At 37.3% G+C, this 25,600-nt stretch overlaps 2 protein-coding genes across 2 annotated transcripts; one reads left to right on the forward strand and one right to left on the reverse strand.

Moving 5' to 3' along the window:
- The first annotated feature begins 1,633 nt into the window (after positions 1 to 1,633).
- On the forward strand, positions 1,634 to 3,024 carry LOC121749385 (disease resistance protein RPS2-like). Its single transcript, XM_042143956.1, has 3 exons — positions 1,634 to 1,803; positions 1,954 to 2,664; positions 2,778 to 3,024. The coding sequence occupies exons 1-3, from the start codon at positions 1,634 to 1,636 to the stop codon at positions 3,022 to 3,024; spliced, it is 1,128 nt and encodes a 375-aa protein (XP_041999890.1).
- Positions 3,025 to 20,683: 17,659 nt separating this feature from the next.
- Positions 20,684 to 21,919, reverse strand: LOC121749386 (protein ALP1-like). The gene has a single exon (XM_042143957.1). The coding sequence runs from the start codon at positions 21,917 to 21,919 to the stop codon at positions 20,813 to 20,815; it is 1,107 nt and encodes a 368-aa protein (XP_041999891.1). The 3' UTR covers positions 20,684 to 20,812.
- Positions 21,920 to 25,600: the final 3,681 nt, after the last annotated feature.

Raw genomic sequence — 25,600 nt, forward strand, 5'->3', positions numbered from 1 at the left:
TATATATTATATACTACTACTTTAATTCAACGATTTAATATACTAAAAAAATTTATATTATACATAATATATTCATTATTTATTTTGAAATACGGAATAAAATATGCAATGATGCAAAATGATGTACGTTTCGGGTTAGGGATGTCACAAAGGTGATGGTGGATAGCGACGCAAACTACTGCTTCATATCAGAGCAGTGCGTCCAGGGGCTTCAACTCCCAATTACAGGCACAACACCCTACTCGGTGGTGCTGGGCGATGGATCCACTCACCGGGCGGCAGGGATATGCTGGAGCATTCCTTTGACATTGGAGAAGGAGAAATTTGAAGTATCGTGTTATGTCTTCCCTCTCCGGAACATCGACATAATTTTGGGGGTCTTGTGGCTTGCTTCCCTCGGCAACGTCATGGCTAATTGGCATCACTCATCCATGGATTTTTCAGTCAACGGCCGTCCCGATTACTCAAAGGAGATCCGACTCTAATGCGCAAAGCCTGTTCCACTCAGGAGCTCCGTTTCCTCGAGGAAGGGGACTGCTGCTGGATCCTCCATTCGGTTGAGAAAAGAGAGTTTCGGAGCCGTTTGGGATCATTCCAGCTCTGCCACGGGCAGCCCAGTCAGACCTGCTGCAGCTGATTGATGAATTTCCTTCGATCACAGAAACCACTGCGGGGCTACCCCCCCGCCGCCACACCGATCACCGCATTCCTCTTCTACCAGGTACTGACCCTATCTCCGTTCTCCCGTATCGCTATAATCATTTGCAGAAGGACGAAATGGAGAAGCTAGTCGCTGAGATGTTGGCTTTCGGGGTGATCCGGCCGAGCACTAGCCCGTTCTCCAGCCCGGTCCTCCTCGTTCGCAAGAAAGACGGTTCTTGGAGGTTTTGCGTGGACTACCGGGAATTAAACAAGCGGATGGTACTCGATAAATATCCCATTCCGGTGATACAAGAATTACTAGATGAATTACATGGGGCCAAGTGGTTTAGCAAGATCGATCTTAAGGCCAGATATCACCAAATCCGTGTGGCAGCCGCCGATGTGCCAAAGACTGCGTTTCGCACCCGTTCCGGTCATTATGAATTCCTAGTGATGCCTTTCAGTCTCACCAACACTGTGGCAACTTTCCAAAGCCTTACGAACGACATTTTTTGATGTAATTCCCTTTCTTCAGCCTTGAGGACAAGGCTGTTTTGACGCGTGGGGCAGTTGATACGGTCAATGCTTGGAAAGTGTATAGCCGAGGGAATAAGGGAGTTGTTTGACCAAGGGAGAAAAATAAGGAGGCAAGCGAAACTGAAGCAGAGGATTAGTTTGAGCAATCCAAGGAAGAATCTGCAGTTCCTATTTTAGTTCCTATTTTATTGTAATTCAATTATTCTGTTATTTCACAGTCTATAAATATATGTACGCTAGGGAGAATAAGATATCTCTTAGGTGATAATTTATTTGGACGAATTTGTCGTAGGCCTCCGTAAGGATTGTTATTTCCGTTCTCTGCATTCCAGAATTAAAAGTGTGTTCTTTCCTCTGCTATCCATAGTTGAGCGTGTGTGGGTGTGAGTTTGTATTTAAGTGAGTACAACTCGTGCTCCATCCATTCAATTAGCCTTTCTCTCCTATTAGCATCATGAGGAGGAAGAAGTTTGTGCTGCTGTTGGATGATGTTTGGGAAGGTCTTGATCTTGAAAAGATTGGGATTCATGCACCTAGTAAGGACAACGGGAGCAAGGTGGTTTTCACAACGCATTCCATGGAGGTCTGCAGCGACATGGATACCGACTGCAAGCTGAAGGTGGAGTTTCTCAATGAGGAGGAATCATGAGAGCTATTCCAGCAGAAAGTTGGAGAATCTGCTGAGATAGTTAACTCACACTTGATATTGCCTCATGCCAAGACCATGGTTAGGAAATGAGGAGGTCTTCCACTTGCTCTGGTGACCACATGGAGGGCGATGGCGAACAAGAGGAGTGAGCATGAATGGAGATATGCAGTGGAGATCCTACACAAGACCCCTTCACAAGTTCGAGGCATGGAGGATGTTTTCAATCTTCTCAAGTTCGGATATGATAATCTTGGCAGCGATAATCTGAGGTCATGTCTGTCGTATTGCTCGCTGTTCCCTGAAGACTATGAGATTGAGAAAGAGCAGCTTATTGAGTCCTGGGCAGGGGAAGGCTTCTTGGGAAATGGCAGTAACCTGCACATAATGGGGCATGCCATTATTGGATCACTGAAAGTTGCATGCTTCTTGGAGACTGGAGAAGATCCGTCACGAGTCAAGCTACACGATGTGGTGAGGAGTTTCCTGCTGTGGATTGTGCCTGAGCAACGGTTCATAATGCAGGCGAGCCAAGGCCTGACAGAGGCGCCGTGTGGGGAGAGATGGGAACAAGCTGAGAGAATCTCTTTGATGGATAATCAGATCACAAAATTGTCTCAATCACCTCATTGTCCCAATCTTTCAACATTGCTGTTCCACTGGAACAATGGGTTGAGCAAATTCTGTGATGGTTTCTTCCAAAACATGCCAGCTCTCAAGGTTTTAGACTTATCCTTCACCAACATCAAAGAGCTTCCTCCGAGCATCTGCAGATTAGCCGCGATTCACCATCTTGATCTATCAGGAACTAAGCTAACCACACTGCCTAGAGAGCTTGGGTCTCTCACAAATTTAAGGCACTTGAATTTGCAGAGAAATCAATATCTTAGAACAATTCCACGCGAAGCAATATATGGCTGTCTCAGCTGAGAGTCTTGAATTTCTACTACAGATACCATGGTTGGGGGATGCAAACCACCGCTACCGCTGCCGATGCTAGTGAGCTAAGGCTTGCTGACTTGGAACGCCTGAGCAGCCTCGACTCTCTTGGGTTCACTGCAACCTCCTTCTCTGATCTCCACAATGTGTCGCGCAGCAGATTCTTGCGTGGATGCATACACTACTTGCACATCAAGGAGTGTGAAGGCCTGCATCAACTGCCATTGTCATCATATGCAGGAGACGATGATCAACTATGAAGGTTTAGCATCAACAACTGCATGGACCTCAGGTACTTGACCATCAACGAGGCTGCAGGTGAGAACTGGCTCCTTAACCTAGAGATCTTGGCTCTTAATGGCCTTCCCAGCCTCACCACGATATGGAACAACGCAGTTAATGCGACATGTCTACTAAACCTCAGATGCATCAACATTTGGTACTGCGAAACGCTGAAGGATGTTTCTTGGATATTGAGGCTGCCAAAGCTCGAGGTGGTTTACATATTTTACTGCAAAGAGATGGAACAAGTGATAAGAGAAGAGGATGTAGAAGAGGAAGATTACTCGAATGTGTTTTCAAAGTTGAGGATTATGTCCATAAGAGATGCACCTAAGTTGAGAAGCCTCTGTAACAAGGCTATGATCTTTCCTTGTCTGAAGAGGATTGCTATCATAGATTGTCCAAAGCTGATGAAACTTCCACTCAAAGCACACAATGTTTCGGCAATGCCAACAGTTTACTGCAGCAAAGAATGGTGGAGTAATTTGGTGTGGGATGACACTGATACCCAAGATACCTGCTACCCCTACTTCATGGAAGCATGAGAATGTCCAAACTTGTTCCTCTCTTCCAATAGTTCCAAAGCCCAAAAAAAAACCTGCGAACTGATCATCTAACCCATTGCAGACTGATGAGCAGAGTTAGTCCAACTTTTTATTTATTTTGCATATTGATGAGTAGAACTTGTCCAAACTTAATAGTTAAGCAAATTATTAACTGTTCAAGAATTTCAAGCATCCATCTATGTCAGAGCTGGAAACAATCTGGCTGAAGCTGAACAGTCGCTAATGGTGATGTGAATAACTCAATTTTTCTCAGATTATAGCATGAAACATTGACAGAATCAAATCAGCTAACAATTCATTTTCAATCACAAAACAATGCTGAAGCTAAGTTATCAATTCAACATAAATTGATTTGGCAACAACAATAAACTCAAAATCCACACACTAAATCAAAGTGCCACTATTTTCAGACAAGGTTTCTGCAATTATTAATGTGAAGCAAATAAGGAAGAACAAACGAAAGCAATAGCTAATGCTAGAAATATTCGGGAATATAATAAAGTACATTTACATGTACAGAATACATAACTCCTGCAATATAGTTCTATAAGGAAGGAATCAACCTTATAACTCTATAAGACATTAGGACTTTGGCTCCATAAATGAATTCTGAATGGAATCTCTTATAGCATATAACTCAATCAAGAAATTTGGTGAGGACTAGAGTTGAAACTAGCAAGCCAAATTAATCAAGAAGGAAACAATGTGGTCACTCGTTCAACAATCAAGAACGAAGCTTTGTGGTCACTCGTTCGGCAAAATACTGCATGACTACAAGTTTTCTAAATCTATACATATATAAAAGTTGAGTTTTGGGACGTTTTGAATAACTATTTTATGCATAGGGTGTAAATGCAATAAACAAAAATGATAGGAATTTATTTGGACGGTTATGCTGATAGGAATTAAATTGGTTAATTGATTACAATCATAATCATATACTCCTATATATTTGGACGGTTATTGTGATGGGAATTTATTTCTCTAAGAATGCAACCATCGTTAGATAATTTCCTTCATCTTCCTTGGAATTTTTAGTGTTTCGGCAGTTATGGTCATTAGAAGTAACGTATCAATTAAAAGTAACGTAACAATAATTATGACATGCCCAAATTGCAATATATACACCAATGCTATAAAAAAACGTGCGGCATTTATTACTTTATATTTTTTACCTATAAATATGTCTCATTTGCTATGTTTCTTTTTCACAACCTCATTAGCTTCTCCGGTTACATTATTTTCTCTTCATTTTTCTTATTAAGATAAAATGTTTTATGGAATTCACATTCCTTAATTCCTTAATGAGCTGCCGCCTAACAATATTGCATATGTCATCAAAGTAAGGTTTGTATGTGTTTTTCAGATGAATGTGAAATTACGCTATCACATTTAAATCTGATTTTGAGGATCATTCTCTGTTTGAGTTATGTTAGTTCACATTTAAACTTTTTCTTAATGTTAATTTATTTTATTTTATTGTTAACTTTGTTTTAATTTCTTCTGCTTGAGCTAAAATAGTTCTTTTTTTACAAAAAAAAAGTCATAGAATCTAACTGTCTATAATATTTTGAAGCTAATGTTTTGCACATTCGTTGTCAACTTCATCACTTTCATGTTTTTGGTGCAAAAAAACACAGCCAAAGTCAATGATTGGCAAAAGGAAGCAAAGAAGACGAATCACATTGTTCTTGCACACATGCATAAATCTTCAATTTGGAGATTAAATAGACTGGAGGAGAAAATGGGGTAGAAAACAGTAGGAGAGAGAAGTTGTGGCGCTATGATGGTGTATATTTGGTTGAGTTCGTGCTTTACTATTTCTTTTTCTTTATTTTACTATTCCTATTATTGTATAGTTAATGTTGTTTACTTAATGTTGTTAATGAAGTATTTTTTATTGTTCTAATGTTAAGTTTTATTCGTATTTCTATGTGTGTCTTTTATTTGTTTTGTGATTTATCATTTATCTTTTTATTGCAATATCATTGCCCACTTAACATTTTTAGGGTTTAGAGCCCATCTCAAATCAGTAGTATTGCACCCAAAAAGTCCCAAACTGAGAAAAATGGCAACTTAAAAGCCTTCCATATGAACTGATGTTAATATGCAAAAATGATCATCTCAAATCAGTAGTATAGCACCCAACGTCCCAATGTTATTATGCAAGAATAAAAACCTTATTAAATAGGATGTTTTAAATACTAATATTTCATCAACGCAGTACCCTAGCATTAATTCATTTCCAGTAAACCATAATTGTTCTTACATATCAAGTAAAACAATTTATACCATTGTGTTTTATTTGGAAAAGTTGTCATTTCAATACAGTTCTCCATGTCAGATACAGTTTCATCAGAATATTTGATCTAGAATAATGTTAAATCAGATCAAGGATTTATCTTTCACAATTCATGAGCATGGAGTAAACTCCTGCATTATAGGAACCTTTTGAAGGAAAACGAAAACTTACTAAATCTGATGTGAAAAAACAAGAATAATGTTAATAGATCACAAAAGAAACCTACTACTTCTTAAGGGGAAAAGATTATCCATGAGATCATTAGAATCCTTTTTAGTGACAGAAAATTGAGTTGCTTTAGCCCAGTATTATTATGATAGAATTTTTATATCTACAACTAAATGATAAACAATAGATCTTCAATCAACTGCCAATATCCATCATTTTCGAGTATCAATGTATCCAACAAAAAATGTGAATTAGGGTATTTATGTCAATTACTAATAAAATAGTTATAACTAACTTTTTAAAAATATCTCAAAAGTTTAAATGCATATAACTATCTCAATTTAAATTATGTTTTCACACAACATATATCAAATTAAAGATAATTTTATAATGATTCTAACGAGACCTCATTTGCATATGTTCCGATGTCAAAATTTAAAATTTTTTTTTTAGTTTCGTATTTTTGTAGTGCCAGATTAATGTAAACATATCTAATAAAATATGTCAATATAATACATATAAAATGTCAATTCGAAATTATGTTGACATATTCCAAGCATCACATTGATATGTTTAATACACTATGTTATTTTGATCCAAAACCCTAAATTTAATAGTTCTTTTAAATTTTTAAATTTAAATAATAATAAACGAAATTACACCTGACAATTTATACACCATTAGATTTCTAAAATCGATGAAATTCTTAATGATAGCTGGTTGTATTCGCCTATTTTTGCAGTAATAGCTTGGGCCACCGCAGGATTAACCACATTTTATATGTTTCGCATCTATTTGCTTACTTTTGAAGGCCATTTAAATATTCATTTTCAGAATTACAGCGGAAATCAAAATGCTTCTTTCTATTCTATATCTCTATGGGGTAAGGGATATTCAAAAATAATTAATAAGAATTTTAGTTTATTAAGAATGAATAATAATGAAAGTTATTCTTTTTTTTCTAAAAAGACATATCGAAGTCATCACAATGTAAGAAAAAAGAGAGGGGAACAATCAATTTTAAAACTGATTTTTAATAATCACAATCGGCAGTTTCATTTTATTGTTGGTGTTGGTGCTATTAACACATTATCCATCTTAATCACATTTAATGTCATTATGAATAATAAAATTAAAAGGTAGGTAGCTGCCTTAAGAAGAAATATCGATTGGTCTGGTCTCCATTGTAACGTTTAATTTTCTCTTGACTCTACCATCATTATTCATTAATATAGGAATAAGAATGAATGAGAAGTCATTTGAATCAAAAAGACTCTTTGTATGAAACAAAGTAACGTCTCCCTATAAATACTTACTACCACCGGATAATTCTGCATGCGGTGGTGCCATTTCAATGGTGAATGCTTGGGATGATGATCTCGATTTTGCGGTCGAGATAATTGGGAAACGGCGGTGAGATATCGCTGCAGATCCCCAAATCCATGAGGATGATAATCCAGAGCGCTTTCTCGGCGGTGCAGCGCTGTGGACGCCGTTGATCCGAAGGGCGACGCGTTCTCTCTCTCCGATGAGAGATCGAAGAAGAAGTGATGCAAACCGGAAAGGTGTATTCTGTTATTTGAAATATTTCTTAGTTTAGATTGGAGGGGCGGGGGGGCTAATCGTGGTTCTTGAGCGGAGAAGAGTGGAAGGTTTCCAATGGAAATAGAGGTTGAAAGAAGCATCGACGGCGACGGAATTGGAGATGGATGTACAAACTTCAAACATTTGATTGTGTTGTGTAAATTGATTTTGGATTTTCTCAAAGAAATTATGATTGATTATATATGTATCATTTATAATAAGAAGAAACGGATGTGTTTCAACTTTGAGATGATTGGGGAAACAAGGTTTGAGAAATTGAGGGGTTTTAATTAGGGCTAGGATTTTTGGCCTGGAATGATGTTTCGAAATAACATATTTATCAATTTTTAAAATTTGTTGATATTTATTTTTATTTTTAGTGTTATATGAATTCTATTTAAATTTGTATGCATTTGATTTACGTTTTTATAAAATTATTTCTAAAAATATAATATATCAATATTTTCGTGTTCCACTTATTTAGGATAGTAAAGTAGTAGTAACAATATATTCTATCACATCCCCAATTTATGTCATTTTTAGTTAATTTTTGTATGTATTTAATTGTTCTTAATTGCATAAAGAAATGGACACAAAATGGCATACAACGAACAAATATATGAAATTATGCTTATTGTTTTTTGTGGTGGAGATAAAAGAGTACATTAATTGTGGTTATTGGAAGCTTGATTAATTTTATAAACAATGTAAATTTCATATAATTATCTTAAATATGTGTATATGATTGGTTTATTTCTAAAGTTGCATTATTTATGTTTTTGTGATTGTAAATTTAAATTATTTTACATAATATGATTTTCAATCATATTAGTAGCAACTCTTCATACATATATGAGTAATTATATTAGTAATTATTGAAACGTTACAACATGGTATTCAATGACTTATTAAGTTAATGACGATAATGTAGAAATTTCAATGGAGTGGTTCGAGTATTGCAAGGGGAAGGCCTGGCAGTGAATGATCGTTACAAATCTAATTAATCACTGATTATAGTGGGGGAAATAAAATGTCATGGTCTGCAAATAATTAAATTATTAATTGGTTTGGAATTCTTTTCAAATGGCATGAGAAGCTTGATCGATTTCATTAACATACAAATTAATATAGGAATGAGAAAGGTGAAGAGTTTTGAATCAAAGAGTAATCTATAAATTCTCTTCACAGAATAATTTTTCCAATCAAAATTCCTCGAAGAGCTGATGCAAGGTACACCAAAATTAGTGGTGATGCTGAAGATGATGAGCTCGATTTTGGGGTTGACGTCGTTAATATAATTGAGAAATGACGTCTCTCTCCGTAGATGAGTTCTTCAACAGAGGCATGAGAGCTCACGAGGGAAAGGACAGAGTTGTGAGAACCGAGAGTGAGGACCGACGCCGACAATTACACGCCGGAGACAAAGAGGTCGCGATAGTGAGAATGAGAGTTTGAGGGAGGAGCCTCCCTTCTCAATAATCTAACAATGTTAGTAGTAGTTGGGTCAAGTTGCAATTACTCCTGTGGGTGTTATTAACAAAAATTTGGATGTATTGTCATAGTACTAACAAAATTAAATATAGATTATTTATTTTGCTAAATTCACTAATCAACAATTTTGTGTGCATATTTTTTTTAATAGAAGTGAGAAAGTTTATGAAAATTAATACTAATACATATCTCCATGTAATTGAGATGAAGGTAACGGTTACATCCAGGGTTCAATGTTTAGCATTTAGGATTTATGATTGATGGTTTAGTGTTCAAGTGTATCGAGCCATTCTAATTGATCTCAAATCTAGAAGCTAATAGGGTTTTTTTTAAGCTAATAGGGTTTAGGGTTTAGTATTTATGTTTAAGAGTTCATAGTTTAGTGTTTATGGTTTATGATTTAAATGTATCGATCGAGCCACTCTTATTGATCCAAAACTCTCTTTTATATATGTATAGATTTGCACAATTTTAAAAAAAAACAGAATGTCATCATGTTTTTTTAATTAAAATTGCAATTTCTTGATATGAGCATATAATCAGATTTACAGCCAAGATTCAGGTAAAAAAAACCTACTATCAGTAAGGATTATCAAGTAGGTCGACCCAGTGTAAGATATCGAATACAGATCTAAAACTCTCAAAATAGAATAAGTGATCAACAAAGTAAAATTGAACTGGGACGGATGGAGATTTTTATTGATATTTGGCTCATTTGTTGGTCATGATGAGTATATTTTAAAGTTAGGGGTTTAGGATTTAGGTTTCAAGGTTTGGGTTTTTAGTGTATAGGGGCACTATATTGCAATGAAACGAAGCTCGACTAGGAAGTGTCTCACCAGTGCAATCTTAAATTATTGCAACGTAAACTTGCTCCTGCAGTTATAACTCAACGGTTAATTCATATTTTCACAGAATTAAAATGCTTTTTAATTTTAAGTCTGATATTTAAATGTCAAGACAGTTTATTAAAATGTCAACACAAATATGTGCTGAAATTTTAATGTGATTGTATTGACATTTTAAAGAAAAGTTAGCATTTACACGCACTCTTGTGGCCATGTGGGGTTAATGTGATTGAAAAAGTATAATCCAAAGTAAGAGGATGTCGAATATTCTTTTGTTTATCATTTCACTAATTTTATTTCTCATAATGAAATAAATACGAAGAAATTAAAATGACTCGTGCATCGCACGGGGGTGATACTAGTATGAAATAATGTATGAGTAAAAACTATCATATAAATTATGGCAATCGTTACATAAGCTTCTTAGTAATGTACATACTTCCCATCTCCATAATGACCAAATGCAAAAATTACGGTCCTGATAAAAAATAAAGAAAAAAGCAAAAATAGCAAATCAATTAAAACAAACAGCATTAGGAGAAAAGGGTGAGGGAATAATTACAACATTCTGGTACAAAAGATGAGTTAATATTCCCCATATTCAGCCTCCTAAAAAACTTATTCAGTTCGCAATCATGCATCAGCAAGAGGTTGGAGTATAAAAAGACCCAAAGCCAGGGAGAGAAATCCAACTCCACTTATTTGTGCAGATGTTACTATAAATGCAACCAGAGGTTAAACTACACTGATTTACATTGAGAATCTGGAATTGGATCCTAAAACGTTTGAGAGAGAATCCAATGTTATGAGAAATTTCAAAATTTTCTCTTACTAACAAAGCCAAATATATGCTAGCTATTTGCCCATCTTATTAAGCTAAGATTATAAAACATAAATTCAGCCTCACATCATAGTCGTTAGTCTTACTCTTACACACAAACAAAGGACACACCATGCGCGGAAGCTCCTACCAAGACTGCGGTGAACAATCGATCCATCAAAAACCGGTTTGTGCCGGACTGAAATCCGAGCTGCAACAAATCAACCCAAAATTAGGAGGAAAACTGCGTGAATTGATTTTTATATCACCAAAATACTATATACAACAAGCTTACTGAGAGGAAGAGAGGGGCATTGATTAGAGGAACTAGTGACAGAAATTTAATGCAAACCTGGGCTCGGATCAGATGGCGCCGGGAGCCAATACAACCTCTGCCTCACCGTCACTTTGTACCGATATGTGATCGGCGCTAACTATGACAGCGGAAGTATAAAATTGAAAAAGTAATAAAGATAAGACTAAAGGCTCATTTTGGTCCTTAAAATATTGCGATTTATTGATTTTGATCTAAAATATTATCTTTTGAATTATTCGGTCTTTCACAAATAAAAACGGGTCACATTTGGTCCGAATTTGACGGAACCGTTAAAAGTTAACGGTCAACGCAAATAAGTGAGCCCAAATTAATATAATAACCCCAAATGAATTAGAATTTCAATATTTCTTAAAAAATTAATAAAAAAGAACGTGTATTCTTCCACATTTCACCAAAAAGATTCTACAATTCAAATTACTCTTTCTTCTTCTTTTCGATTTGAACCACTACTTCGGCGATTTCCTCTCCACCAGCTATGGTGGCGCCACACCCTTCCCTGCAACTCCCCATTCTGCTCCACTGCACACTCTTCCTTCCCCTCTTCCCATCTTAGCGCTATCACTAATTGCCCTCTCAAAACCATCAAAATGAGCACTTGCCACAAGTTTCCTGCCCCTCATACTACGCCTACGGCGACGGCAGCTTCGTCGCTAAGCTATACCATGGCACCCTCCCCTTCTCCCCATCCTTAAACCTCTCCAATTTCACAATTGGTTGCGCGCATTCCATTCTTGGGGAACCCATTCTCCGAGGAATTGATCGAGCTCTGCTGCTGGTCTTTCAAATTAGGGCTTTCCGAACCCTCCCCTCGAACTCCCGAAACTCGTCGTTGTTGTTATCGTTCTCTTCGGGAAGGAAGCTCGTGCTCTCAATTCCGATTCCGCCGCCATTGTGGGCGGCGGAGGGGTCGAATTTGTTCCAATTGATGCGTGCCCTTTTCGTGGGCTTCTTCACTTTGCAGTGGCCGAAATCGGCGAAATTCTCGGCGATTTGGAGCGAATCGTGGAAATTGTCGGCGGCGGCGGCGGCACTGTTGTTGGTTAAAGGTCGGGTCTTGGAGGTTTTGGCAGCGAGGGATGGGTCTTTGTGGAAGCGCCAGGTGGAGGTTTTAGTGGGGCGGGGAGGAGCGTCGTCATAGGGCGGGTCGCCGCCGATCTCGCCGAAGCGGCTGCTGGGGCGGCGCTGGCGTTTGGGGGGTTGGATGCGGCGGCAGCGGTGGTGGGGTTGTCGAGTGAGGGGGGTCTAATTAAAACAAATAATATCAAATAATTTAGAATTAATCTATGTTCTTGTTTTTAATTTTTAATTTTATTTTATTTATTAATCTATTTTCTAAATTATTATTTTCCAAATAATTTTAAAATTCTAATAATGAATTGCTAATCCAGTCAGAAAACTCACTTATTTGCGTTGACCGTTAACTTTTAACGGTTCCGTCAAATTCAGACCAAATGTGACCCGTTTTTATTTATGAGGGACCGAATAATTCAAAAGATAATGTTTTGGACCAAAATTAATAAATCGCAATATGTTAAGGACCAAAATGGGCCTTTAGTCTAAAGATAACCATACTAGCTCTTTAGAGGATAATTTATCATAAACACAGAGACCTTATTTTGATAGACTATCAAAAATAGAAATTAAAAAAACATATTCGATGGAAATAGCATCTTCACTTAATTTGGATTTGTTTTAAAGCAAAAGTAAATATAGTACTAATATACTCTCTCTGTCATGTCCCACTCAAGAGGCCACGTTCTTGAGTGGCATGGAATTTTAGGAAGAGTTGTTATGTGTAATAAAATAGAGAGGAAAAATACATTTGAATATTTTAATGAGGAAATAGGAGACGGGATGTTATTTCCAAAATTGGAAAGTGGTCATCTTGAATGAGATAAATAAAAAAAGAAATGTGATCATCTTGAATAAGACGGAGGGAATATTTTATTAAAAAAATATTTTCTATCCACATACTTTTTTTCACTCACAAGGTATATAGGAAAAAGAAAGTAAGAAGGTCAAAAGGAAAAAGGTTCCTTATAGCAACTAGACAAAAAACAAATAGTGTGAGCGAGTCATTTTTCATTTTTCATAGAATTTGTACAAATATAGATCCAGGAACATTAGATGCATCCAGTTGAAGAATCATGAAACATTAACGTCTCCAGAGTTATAAATTAAATGTTGGACACTTCATTAACGTCTTGAGAGTTACAGTTTGGCATGTTGAGTCGTGTTTTATGTCTTTTTTGCTATTTTTTATAGAATACCTCATATTTCACTAATCCATTTATTTACATTTTATTATAAAATTAATATATAAAAGTATGACTCACATTTTACTATATTTTTTAATTTTAACTTTTTTACATTTATTTAATGTGTGATGATACAAAGTGGGACACATATTAGGGTGGATGAAAAATAGATTCATACTCCTTTTAACTTCACTTCAATATTGGTACTGTTCCACAGAAGAATGATATGTTACATACCTTATGGAAGCTTTTTATGTGAACATCACTATCGTTTGACAAAAATTTAGTATTGTTCATTTCGATTTATATATTTAATTTGATTCTAATACATTAAAAAATGTTATTGAAATTTGTAATATCACAAATTCATAGATTTCAAAGCTTGATTTATTATTTTATTAATTTATTTAAAATTATAGAGAAAACGAGCAAATTCAGCTTTGATTTTTTAATGTATTAGAATCAAACTAAATATATAAATCAAAACGAACATGTTAAACGTGCGTCAAACGAAAGTGGTGCTCACATAAAATATGTAGCATATCATTCTTCTTGTTTCACATATATCAAAGCGAATTGGTTTAGTTTTCTCCCTTACCGTGGCTTTCTTAAAAAGATTTTTAATATATTCTAGACTAAAGGCCCAAAATGGTCCCTAACATTTGGCGTTTTTTTTATTTTGGTCCAAAACATTATCTTTTGGATTATTCGGTCCCTCACATTTGAAATCGGGCCACTTTTAGTCCTAATTTGACGGAATTGGTTAAAATTAACGGAATGCAGTGGTCAACGTACTTTAAATCTATTTTGACCAAGTTAAGTTTTTATAAAAATTCAATTTTTTTTCTTTTTGAAAATAAAGCAAATTTGGTTCAATATAACACTAATTGATTTAATAAAATAAATATAACACTAATTGGTAAATCTCTCTCTCACTTCCATTCATCTTCTTCGTGGAGGCCTTCTTCTCAATGCGAGAAACCCTAGTTCTCGGAAGAACATCAAGTAACCCCAACTCCCCTCCCCAACCATGGACCGTTTGAATCACAGCAGAGAGACCGGTGAGAGTGGCGGTGGACGTGACTTCCGATTCCGGTATGAATTTTGCCATTGCAAGAATCGGGCTTCGCTGAGAATCGTCAACACCCATGGAAAACCAACAAGGGGGAAGCTATACTTTGTTTGTGAGAGAAAAGATTGCCGTTTTTTCAAGTGGTGTGAGCCAATCGACGAAGATGACGCCGTGACATCTGCAATGCCACTGCCGGATACCGAAAGTGAGTGTTTTAGTTTGATTTTGTCATCAATCGAGGAGAATAATAGGGCAATAGAGAAATTAAGTAGTGTTGTGATGTATGGATTTTGTTTCTTTGTTGTGGTGTTTGTTTGTATATTAGGGTTCAAGTAATGAAATTATGTTTCCAATGGTGAATCAAATCTGGAATCTTAATCAAATTTCAGTTTTTGGTGTATGTTGTACTCTAGAATCCTATGAATTGCAATCCAAAAGTGCGTTTCTTGGTGTTTGAAGGGCAAGAATATCTGCAACGTAATTTCCTCAAAATGTAAAGGACCAAAAAATGTATTCAAAATGTGAAGGACCAAATTGGCAGTGTAATCTTATATAAATAATCTGCATAAGAGTGCAAAAAATGTTTTCCATCTGGTGATTATCATTGATAGTTTATGTGTAACAGCCTAAACAATTTCACATCTTTAGCATCAACCCAAAAATGATATATATAGACACCTCCAACTCTAAAAGAAGAAAATAGAAGTCATGTAATTGGCCAAAATTGTAAAACGTGTACCTTTAAAACATCAAATGAAACCTCTATATACTAAGTCAAAATGAAGTTAGCAATTCAGAATGAAATTTTAAGATTGGGATATAACAAGTATCAACATACAATTCATGTCCCTTACAATCTATCCATATTCAACATACATTAGCATAGTAGGGGTGGTAACAAGTAGGCAAAAAACCACAATAACCTACAACAAGTAGGCAAAAAATCAACCACTAGTTTATAAAGTGAAACCACCATAACCTACAACAAGTAGGCAAAAAACCTAAACAATGGGCACTGCCCAAACCAAAATCAACCAAAACAATGGGGTAACACAATTGTGGTTGTTACAAAAACACATTAGCATAGTTTCAGTTCTTCACAGTTGATGAAGTAGCATGGTTGTCACCCACGGCTGAGGAGGGCTGATCCACAAACATGTCGGCAACAGCAGTTTGGCATCGTAGCCTATTGTGACCGGGTTGATGACACAATGTGCATTTTTGTACTGCTTCTCCTCGCTGTCGCTTCTTCCCTACAAAGCAGGTTGTTAACAATCAACATTAGTAAGGTTTATGTATTTTTTTGGTTTATAACATGGAAGACAATTATACCTTTTGCGCGTTTTGGGCTGCTCGGAGTAGCTGGCTCACGTTGGGGACGTTGGGGACATTTTCTTTTGTTGTGACCGACAACTCCACAAAGCCGACATTTGTAATCCATCATCAACCCTTTCCGTGACATCTTCTGGCCTCCATTAATGTCATCTCTAACTTGCACTATACAGGCTGCCCGAGCCTTATCTTTTGTCATTTCTCGAGCCTCTTGCAGGCTCTTTTGTCTAGCTCCCTTCGGACGTCCGGGCAGCTTGGTCAGCTCGGGTGGAATAACGTTCGGGTGGGCCGTCTTTGTCCATAGTTGCGGTCCTTGGACTGGATAGATGATGGCTCCATACACCATTTCGAAGGTTTCCTTGGAGTAGCACTTTGCGACAAAGTCGTCAACATTCTCCGAAGTCATCTCAATCGCTGCCATGGCATGTTGACACGGTAATCCAGTCAACATCCAGCGCCTGCAGCTACAAGTGCGGTCCCGCAGGTTGACAACAAATTGGTCATTCCACTTTGTATTGACTTGATAAATCCACTCCCAGTCCTCTTTCACCATGCATTCTCCAATCTTCTCCTTCGTCTTCTCAAGCTTCTTTCTGATTTTCGGGCCAAAAGCATCTTCCAACCTTGCCCCCATTTTCCTCCTTGTGGTTAACCTATCCATGAGATACATCCTAATACACTCGAGCATCCCATACAACGGCTTCTCCCGAGCAAATAGTAAGACCTTGTTGTAACATTCAGAAATGTTATTAACAAGGATGTCACATTTTGCTTCAAACCCAAAGAAGGCTCGACTCCAATTCTCCTTCGTTGTGTGATCTTCCAACCACTTGTATGCTTGCTCATTCTCTTCCTTCAATTCATTCATCGCCTTCTCGAAGCCATGAATATTAGTTGCTCGAGCTGCCTCCCAAATCAAGTCCTTCAAAATAATTGAAGGAAACGATTTCTTGAAATTGTTGTGCATATGCCAAACACACATCCGGTGTTCGGTATGCGGGCAACACTTTCTCATGCTATTGATTAGCCCCTGGCATTAACAAAAAGATTTGTTAGCCCCTGATATTGAGTAGTTTCTGGTTTATTCACAGAAAACAGCATTATGCTTAAATTTAGGAACCTGTAAGCATACTATGTTAGCATAACGTACCTTTTGTCTATCCGAGATGAAAGTCCACTTGCTAGAGTCCGTAATTTCCAAATCGTGCACCAACAGCCCGAGGAACCAATTCCATGTGTCAGTATTTTCAATTTGAACCACGGCAAAAGCTATGGGAAAAATCTGATCATTCGGATCCAATCCGATGGCTGTCAAAAGAATTCCCTTAGCTTGCCCCTTCAAATGACACCCGTCTAGGCCTATCAAGCTTCTGCAATGGCGTTTAAAAGAAGTTTTACATGCTTCGTAAGCAATGTAAATGGCCTTAAACCTGTCATTTCCATCCTCAAGCTGCTACGTTGCTAAGACAACCGTGCTCCCTGGATTAGTCCTCAGAATTTCAGCCTTGTAGTCATGTAGGCGCTTGTACTGCTTCACCAAGTCCACTTCTATCAACCTACATGCATATTGCGTAGCTCTCTTGACCTTCCCTAGAAAAATGGTGATCTTCAAGTCACAGTGCACCTTTTCTATAAATTGGCCAACAGTCATTCCAGGGATGACTCGAATATCTTCCTTGTATTTCTTAGCTAGATACCGTGCATTGGCACATCCATGGTTATATGAAGCCCCGCCACACTTATGTTTGTTCTGGAGACGGGAAACCTGCCAAAACCCATGGGCGGGCCTATGAGCCAGTGCCACGAGCCACGGGCATTCGCTATCCTTCTTGCTTCTTAGTACCCCTCAACAGTGAGCTATGCAACGAATGTTGTCATTTTTTTTCAACCTCAACTTCTTCCCCAACAATACTCCTTGGTGACGAATCAAGTCTTTGAAGTCTGACTTGGAATTAAAGCGCAACCCGGTTTCCCATCTCGGGTCGTTCAGATCAGTGTCAACCTTATATCTTCTAGTCAAACGCCTTGTATCGTCATCATGCTCTTGCTCTTCTTCATCTCCGGATGCCTAACTTGGTGAGTCACTAGGAAGTTGATCACTGTCGCTAGTATCATCAGGAATGTGCCTTGACATTGCATCCACGACCCTATTCCACCCTTCCACATGGGCAGCCATAATATTATCTTCATCCTTATCACTAAGGTCGTAGTCACTATCAACAAATGGAGGCACCTCCACATTGACCTCCTCAGCAACAACATCCACCTTGCTCTTCCCCTTATCATCAACATTAGCCTCTCCATGATCTTGTGTAAGGGCGTAGTCACTGTCAACGTTAGCCTCAGCAACACCAACCTTCCTCTTCCCCTTATCAGCCGCATTTAGCCTTTCATCAGTCGACTTTCCATAATCTCCACGATCTTGTGTTACTTGACTGACCAAAACCCATGTTGTTTCCACAACATATAGATCAACTATCCCGACTTTTACTCCAATGTCAGCCATCTCCATGGAGGATTTATTGTCAAATAAGCGGACCAAGCCTTCTTTTAAATTCATCCCAGTCTTCAAGTAAAAGTACTCCAACACACTTACATCTAGACCAAGATTCGTCTCAACAAACTCATCTACTTCAAGTTTCGACCATTTTTCCGGGTCACATCCGTGCATGTTCTCAGTCATCTCATCCACGTATTGTTTTCCACGGCTTCATCCATATATCCAGAATAGTGTGCTTTTGTTATGAAGGTACCATCTGCAATAAAAAGAAAATGAGAACCATATCAGTCCTAAACATATACTGTAAACAATCAAATATTATGTTAACAAGTGTGGTCCCCACTACCAAGATTGTTCCCCAACTCCAGACCGTAAGCCTTTAAAATTCGAAGCAGCAAAACACATCCCCAACCTTGGTCCCCACCAACACAAATCAAAGAATATACACACATACCCACATGCTCAGCACACTCAACACACCTGACCCACATGCTCAGCACACAGCGTGAAAATCCTAATCGAGACAAAACCCTAATCGCGTAATAAGTGAAAATCGAGACAAATCAATTCATAATAAGACAAAATCGAGCCAACTCAATTCCTATTAAGACAAAATCGAGACAAATAGAGGACAAATTGACACAAACATTTGGGACCACTTCGAAACGAGATTAAACATGCAGTAAAGCTTACCTTCTCGATTTTCACTCGGCGCTGGTTGACTGTGCAACGCCTTCCTCCTCCTCTCAAACATGTATTTGTTATCACGCGGATCGCCGAAGCAACGGTGATAGGAGTCATACACGTACCAACTCATTGCAAACTGCTTTGGAATCTCCGGCTCGAAACTGGTTGAATCGCCTAATCTATTCGAATTTTGTGAAGAGTTTAGGGATTTAGGAGTGTTGAAGAAGGGTTTTGTTCGAAGAAGTGTTGATGAAGGATTCTGTTCGAATTTGAAGTGTTGCTGAAGTGTTGCTTCGCCTTTTCCTCTAAAATTTTTATATTTTTTTTAATTTTCTTGTTTAAATTTTACATTTTTAAGTTTTTGATTAATTAGGTTAATTAGGTATTAGGCATTAATAAAACATAGTTATAACTATTAATATGGTCAAAATAGATTTAAAGTACGTTGACCACTACATTCCGTCAATTTTAACCAATTCCGTCAAATTAGGACTAAAAGTGGCCCGATTTCAAATGTGAGGGACCGACTAATCCAAAAGATAATGTTTTGGATCAAAATTAAAAAAACGCCAAATGTTAGGGACCATTTTGGGCCTTTAGTCTATATTCTGCAAGTATTATTTGTAGTCTTTTCGTCCCAAAGGAATATACACTTTGGGTTCGATACGAATTTTAATAAAAAATTGTAAAGTGAAAAAGAGATAGAGAGAAAATGTAATTAAAGTATTATTAATGGAAAATGGATCCTACTTCATTAGATTCATTAGAGAGAAAAAACTTCTAAAATTAGAAATGACATATTCTTATGGAACGGACTAAAAAAGAAAGAATGCACGTGAGACTGAGGAAGTATTTGAAATACACTGTACAAGTAAAATAAATCGCACGAATAGTCTCTCTCTTTATCTTTGATAAGATTAATATATTTGTCTCGATGAAAAGTTGAAAACATAGTTTTCTTAGGAGTCTTTGAAGTTTATTTATTTATCTTTGATATTGTACTTTCTTTTTGTCTTTGATTTCTTCCTTCACTTTTAATTCTCTTTTACTTTGTTTACTACGATTGGACCCAAGTCCAAGAATAAAAGAACAAATGTAACGCTAGATGACTAATGCCTAATATATGTCAAACGTGCTGCATTTGATGAACATACAGAGATATAAACCGAGCTAGCTAGAGTATTTCATATCTGGTTGACTTGAATATTAGAGGAAAATAAATGGGAAAATAAGATTGGTAAAATTTCAAGAAAATAAGTGTATCTTATTGGTGACGACTGAAGCGTGGGTGAAGCAAGCTTCTGTAATGGAGACAAGAGGGTAGATAGATAAAATCATAAAACTAATTGGGGCCATTGATTAAAACAATTTAAAATGGCTCATACCTTATTTATTTATCTATGCAAGGTTTATTTCTTGTCTCTCTTAGTTTTAAACTGATGGTTTTACAATTTGGTTTTTTCAAATAAAACTTCATAAAATATACAGTAGGAGTAATTACTTTATAAGATTCAAAGTATTTATATAATACTACTACTTTAAAGACCTTATAAAAGTTGAATTCAATGTCCTCCACCTTAAGAAAATGGTCAGTGTTCATCACCAGATAATCCAAATCTGGAAAATACTAAGGGACAAATTTCATCTTAATTGTCACACAAATAATCTTGAATTGAACAAATGTTAGCTTCAAATCAAAATGCATACAACTCCTACAAAAACTAGATATACTGGTATAGTTCAATTATTAATCCTCCCACACACGACTTAGTATATGAAAAAATAGACCAAAAATTAATGACTACTGAAAATTAGTGCCGGCGAGACTATGATGCAACAAGAGCTTGTGCGCAATCTGGTCTCTGGCATGTACAGCCTCAGCGGACCTCACGGGATTCTCCGGTGCGCTGAGATCGTCGAAGAGGTCGAACCTGAGGTCCGCCGCGATCCCCTCGTTCCTATTCTCGCATATATTATACAGCACGCAGCACGCCCCGAGCACGACAGGCAGATCGAGCAGCTTCATCTCGGTACGCTTTCGCAGGCACATCCACCGCGCCTTGAGGCGCGTGAACGCCTCCCTCGCCACCTCGTTGATCTTCTCATTGAACGCGTGCTGCGTCCACGTCAGATTCTGGTGCGCGTACGGCACCAGCAGCCATTCCGCGAGCGGGAAGGCTGAACTCCCGACGATCCACGTGGAAAAGAGATTTGCGCGGTGGAACAGCGCTGACTTGTGGAGCACCTGCTCGTCGGTCATGGAGCCCGGCCAGCCGACGCAGATGTCGGTGAAGACTCCGTTGGGGTCCACGACTCCTTGGAGAGTGATGGAATAGGTTGTCTTTTGTTTTCGCTCCGTGTGGCGCTTGTTGAAGTATGCGGCCACGCTGACCTTGGGGGCGATGATCGGGGTGTGTGTGGTGTAGATTGCGCCGCCTACCCCGGGGATGCCGGAGGAGGCCTCGAAGTCGCGCTGGATGGCGGCGGTGCGGGCGGGGTCGGGCCAGTGGAGGTACTTGGGCATGAGGACTGCGCGGATGGCGGTGCAGACCTCGAGGATGAGCTTGTGGCAGGTGGAGATCCCGAGGCCGAAGCGCCTCGAGACCTCGCGGAGGGCCTCGCCTGTGGCCAGGCGCCACAGGCACACGGCCACGCGCTGGGGCACGGGGATGGCGAGGCGGAGCATCGTGTCCTTCTTCGTCACGGCCGGCTCCAGCTCTTCGCAGATTAAATCGAACGTCGCACGACACATCCGGAAGGACTTCCGGAACTCCTCGTCCGGGTAGTCAGAGCTGCTCACCTGCTCCCACCAGGCATTGGACCGGCTCTTCACCCACAGGCGCGGCTGCCCCGCCGAGCTCGGCTCTTCGGCGTCCCGTGCCCTCTTTAGTAATAAATGGTCGTCCATGATATAGTGAGCATGAAGAATTGAATCAATATAATGGTGAGAAAGCGAGTATGCTATATATATAAAGGTGTGAATGCATATAGGAGCGCGACGCGTGAGGCACGATTGGGAAATGGGGGGGTTCGGGTCTGCTTTTCGATTTGATACGATGAAATAAATGGTTTGTTTTACTCAATGTTTTAAAAACCGGACCGGGAAGCGAACCGGCGTCATTATTGGTTCACTGGTTCAACCGGTTCACTGGTCGAACCATTGGTTGAACCGGAATACTGTTTTTATATATATATTTATTTATTTAGTAGTAAATAATAAGTAAAATTTAATTAAATATTTTATCAATAAATATTATAGTATTATACATTTAATAGTATTATTATAGAAAACAAGTCTTGTACTAGTATATTAGAATATTTAATGACGTTAAGTTTAAATACAATAATAAATTATAATACACAACATTAAAAACTAGTATTAAACTCTATGTATAATTATAAACTCCTATATTATAAAACATTAGTGATTGTAAAAGTATAATTAAAATATAAGAAATATATTATAATTAACAATTTCTTAAAAGAATATATAAAATTAAAATGAATTATCTTAAAAGAATATAAAATTAAAAAGAATATATTTTTAGTGAATGATAGAATTTTATTAACTTTTTATCAACAAATATAATTAAATATATAAATTATACTAGTAGTAAGTTATTGTAAATAAAAAATTTAATATTTATGTATAAAAATAAATAAGTTCATAGTATTATTTTCAAAAAATAATGCGGCAAAATAATATTATACACAAAGATATATGAATAAACATAAATTAAAAACATATATTTAATAAATACTCTTAGTATATAATCAAATAGTAGTAAACTTTTAATATAATTAATCACATATTCTTAATATACATATCTACGTATTAAACACGAATTATTAGTTTATATAGATAAAATATTTCGTGTTTAACATATGAAAATAACTTATGTTCATATTACTACCAAGAAGTCCTTGTGGTGTAGTGGTAGAATTGTTGGTAAGTTCACCGGGAGGTCATGAGTTCGACCCCTATCAAGGCCAAGATTTTAGAATAAAATTTTGAAAAGCATTTGAACCGGTTTCCGGTTCCCGGCCAGACCGGTCCGGCCGGCCGGTTTCGGCGGTTCATGGCGGTTGAACATGTCACTGGTTTTATAGTGCTAACCGGACCGGACCACCTACCTGTTCGCGGTTGAACCAGTCGAACCGGCCGGTCCGGTCCGGTTTTTAAAACATTGGTTTTACGCGGTGGTTGGGTTTTGAGTTGAGTTGGATACGCGGTCTTGGGAAAGGACGAGGAAGCTCTTTATCAAAGCTATTTGAAAATATCACAACATTCTATATTAGTCAAACATTGCAAAATGGGGGAAAAGGGCTCTTTTGGTCGCTTTACTCTTTCTGGAAAGTGTAGTTTATAATCCATAAACGGTTATTGGACATGCTATATGTCGAAAGTATGACACTCTATTTTCGTAATTTTTTATTCACTAAAGTCTAGTTTTGATCGCTTACATTTGCTCTAAAATTTTTTTTTGTCTCATACATTAAATTTGTATTCTTTTGGTCTCTAACATATTGTTTTGGTTCAAAATAACCATTTTCTATTAAAATTAACAATCAAAATGTTTTATCAATTTAATAACTTAATTATAATCTAGGACTAAAGTCCAATTTTGGTCATGTAAATTTTTCTACAAATTCTTTTCGGGTCTCATACATTAAGTTTATGACCTTGTTTGGGACTAAAATGTACCAAAGCAATATGTTATGGACCAAAAGGCCACAAACTTAATGTATGGGACCAAAAAGAATTTTAAGGCAAATGTAAGGGACCAAAATTGAACTTTAGTTTTTTTGTTGACTACATGCAAATTGAGCAACTAACGTTTCTTTTGAACAAATGAGCTTGCAGATTAAATATACTCGCCCGTCCCATAAAGATATGGCATTTGAAATGACACGAAACTTAATGTACAATTGAAGTAAGAAAGATAAAAAGAATGGTAATTAAAATAGTTTTGGTGCATAGTGGGATTCATTATTATTAGTGTTTATTGAGTTGTAATAGTGGGTCGTAGTGATATAAGTTGTAAATAAATTGATGTATATGAGTAATGTATTGAGAACAATTTTTTTATAAATGAAAATGTTCATATTTTTATGGGACGGACGAAAATAGAACACTCTAAGGGGCTGTTCACTTTACCCGATATTAGCAGTTTTGAGGGTAAATCAGATTCAATTCTTGTATTCAATGTCCAATATATCTGAAGAGCCCGAGCAATTGGAGGCGGCCCGCACTATTTTCTTCATGTTAACCCAGAATGTAATCTTTAAAAAAAGGTGGTTTTTAAAATTGAGGTGCCCAGGTTATGGAATGATACGAGCAAAATTGTCAAAATTACCATCGTAATCCCCGTGTCATATCAATTGCCCATATTTTTATAATTATAAGAGCACTTGCAACGCGTCTCGCGGGTGTCTCTTATCTCGTCCCTCCGAGACAAGACGGACGCGAGACGCGTTGCAGCGTCCCGTCTCGTCCCCGTCTCGCCGGCCCGCGAGTGAGCTTCGTCACGCTGACGCAATAAATCATTTTTTGTAAATTTCGAATTTTAAAAAAAAATAAAAATTTCAACGGTCATTTTATAAAAAAAAATTATTTTTTTTCTTTTTTTATTCTATAAATACTCATCTTTCAAGCGCGATTCAACATTATCAAAGCACCGGCTCGTACGTGGTTTATGGAGAATATGGTTGACATCATGTATACGTGCATAATCTTGCACAACATGATTGTCGCCAACGAAGGACCTGAGGCCGAGAAATTGGTTTGACCCTGAAACCCCGGGAAGCTCTACAACAAGTAGTCCGCCTCGCAGTAGAGTGCATTCGTCTATGCAAGATCGGTTGTCTATTCGGGCAAGGACATGTGATTCTACCGTCCACGCCCAACTCCAAGATGATCTAATGGAGCACATTTGTGCAAACTTTGGCAACCAATAGTGTGCGCGGAAGAAATTAAATTATGTATTTTAAATATTTTTTTAGGATTTTTATTATGTGTTTTTTTAAAAAAATTTAGAATTTGAAGTTGTAATTTTATTTTATTTAATTTAATGAAGTGTGTTTTTATTAATTGAATTTGTTGGAAATAAAAATGAAAAATGAAATTGAATGAATAGTTAATAGATGAGATGGTTAAAAGACAGATAAGAGATGGAGGGTTGTATGTGCTTGTCTCTTAGTTAATAGATGGAGTGAAAAGTACAGTGGAGCCCATGAATAGTTAAGAGATGAGACGGTTAAGAGACAGCGTTGCGAATGGCCTAATGTTTTTCCTTTTTATAATAATAAAAAATTTCCTTTCAAGGGACTTCTTTCCAAAATCATACAAAATTCGAATTTTGCCAATATAAATAGCATGTAGGCTAGTTGTCAAAATCATCCAAAATTCGAATTTTGCCAATATAAATAGCATGTAGGCTAGTTGTCGAAAACCTCTTTCATAGAAAAAGAAATCGATCTTATTTATTTTTCTTCGTTTTTGACAAGTCTGGACTATATATTCACGATACAATTTGGTTAAATTGGTCACGCAAATTAGATAATGGGTATATAATCCATACTTTTTGTT

Source organism: Salvia splendens, chromosome 9, assembly GCF_004379255.2.
Source record: "Salvia splendens isolate huo1 chromosome 9, SspV2, whole genome shotgun sequence".
NCBI lineage: Eukaryota > Viridiplantae > Streptophyta > Magnoliopsida > Lamiales > Lamiaceae > Salvia > Salvia splendens.

Bases quoted from the DNA above. Each gene is read 5' to 3' on its own strand.
- LOC121749386 (XM_042143957.1), bottom strand. From the start codon at position 21,919: ATGGACGACCATTTATTACTAAAGAGGGCACGGGACGCCGAAGAGCCG.
- LOC121749385 (XM_042143956.1), top strand. From the start codon at position 1,634: ATGAGGAGGAAGAAGTTTGTGCTGCTGTTGGATGATGTTTGGGAAGGT. The intron at 1,804-1,953 runs GTTTCTCAATGA...GACCACATGGAG, and splicing joins GACTGCAAGCTGAAGGTGGA to GGCGATGGCGAACAAGAGGA. The intron at 2,665-2,777 runs GTCTCTCACAAA...TTTCTACTACAG, and splicing joins ACACTGCCTAGAGAGCTTGG to ATACCATGGTTGGGGGATGC.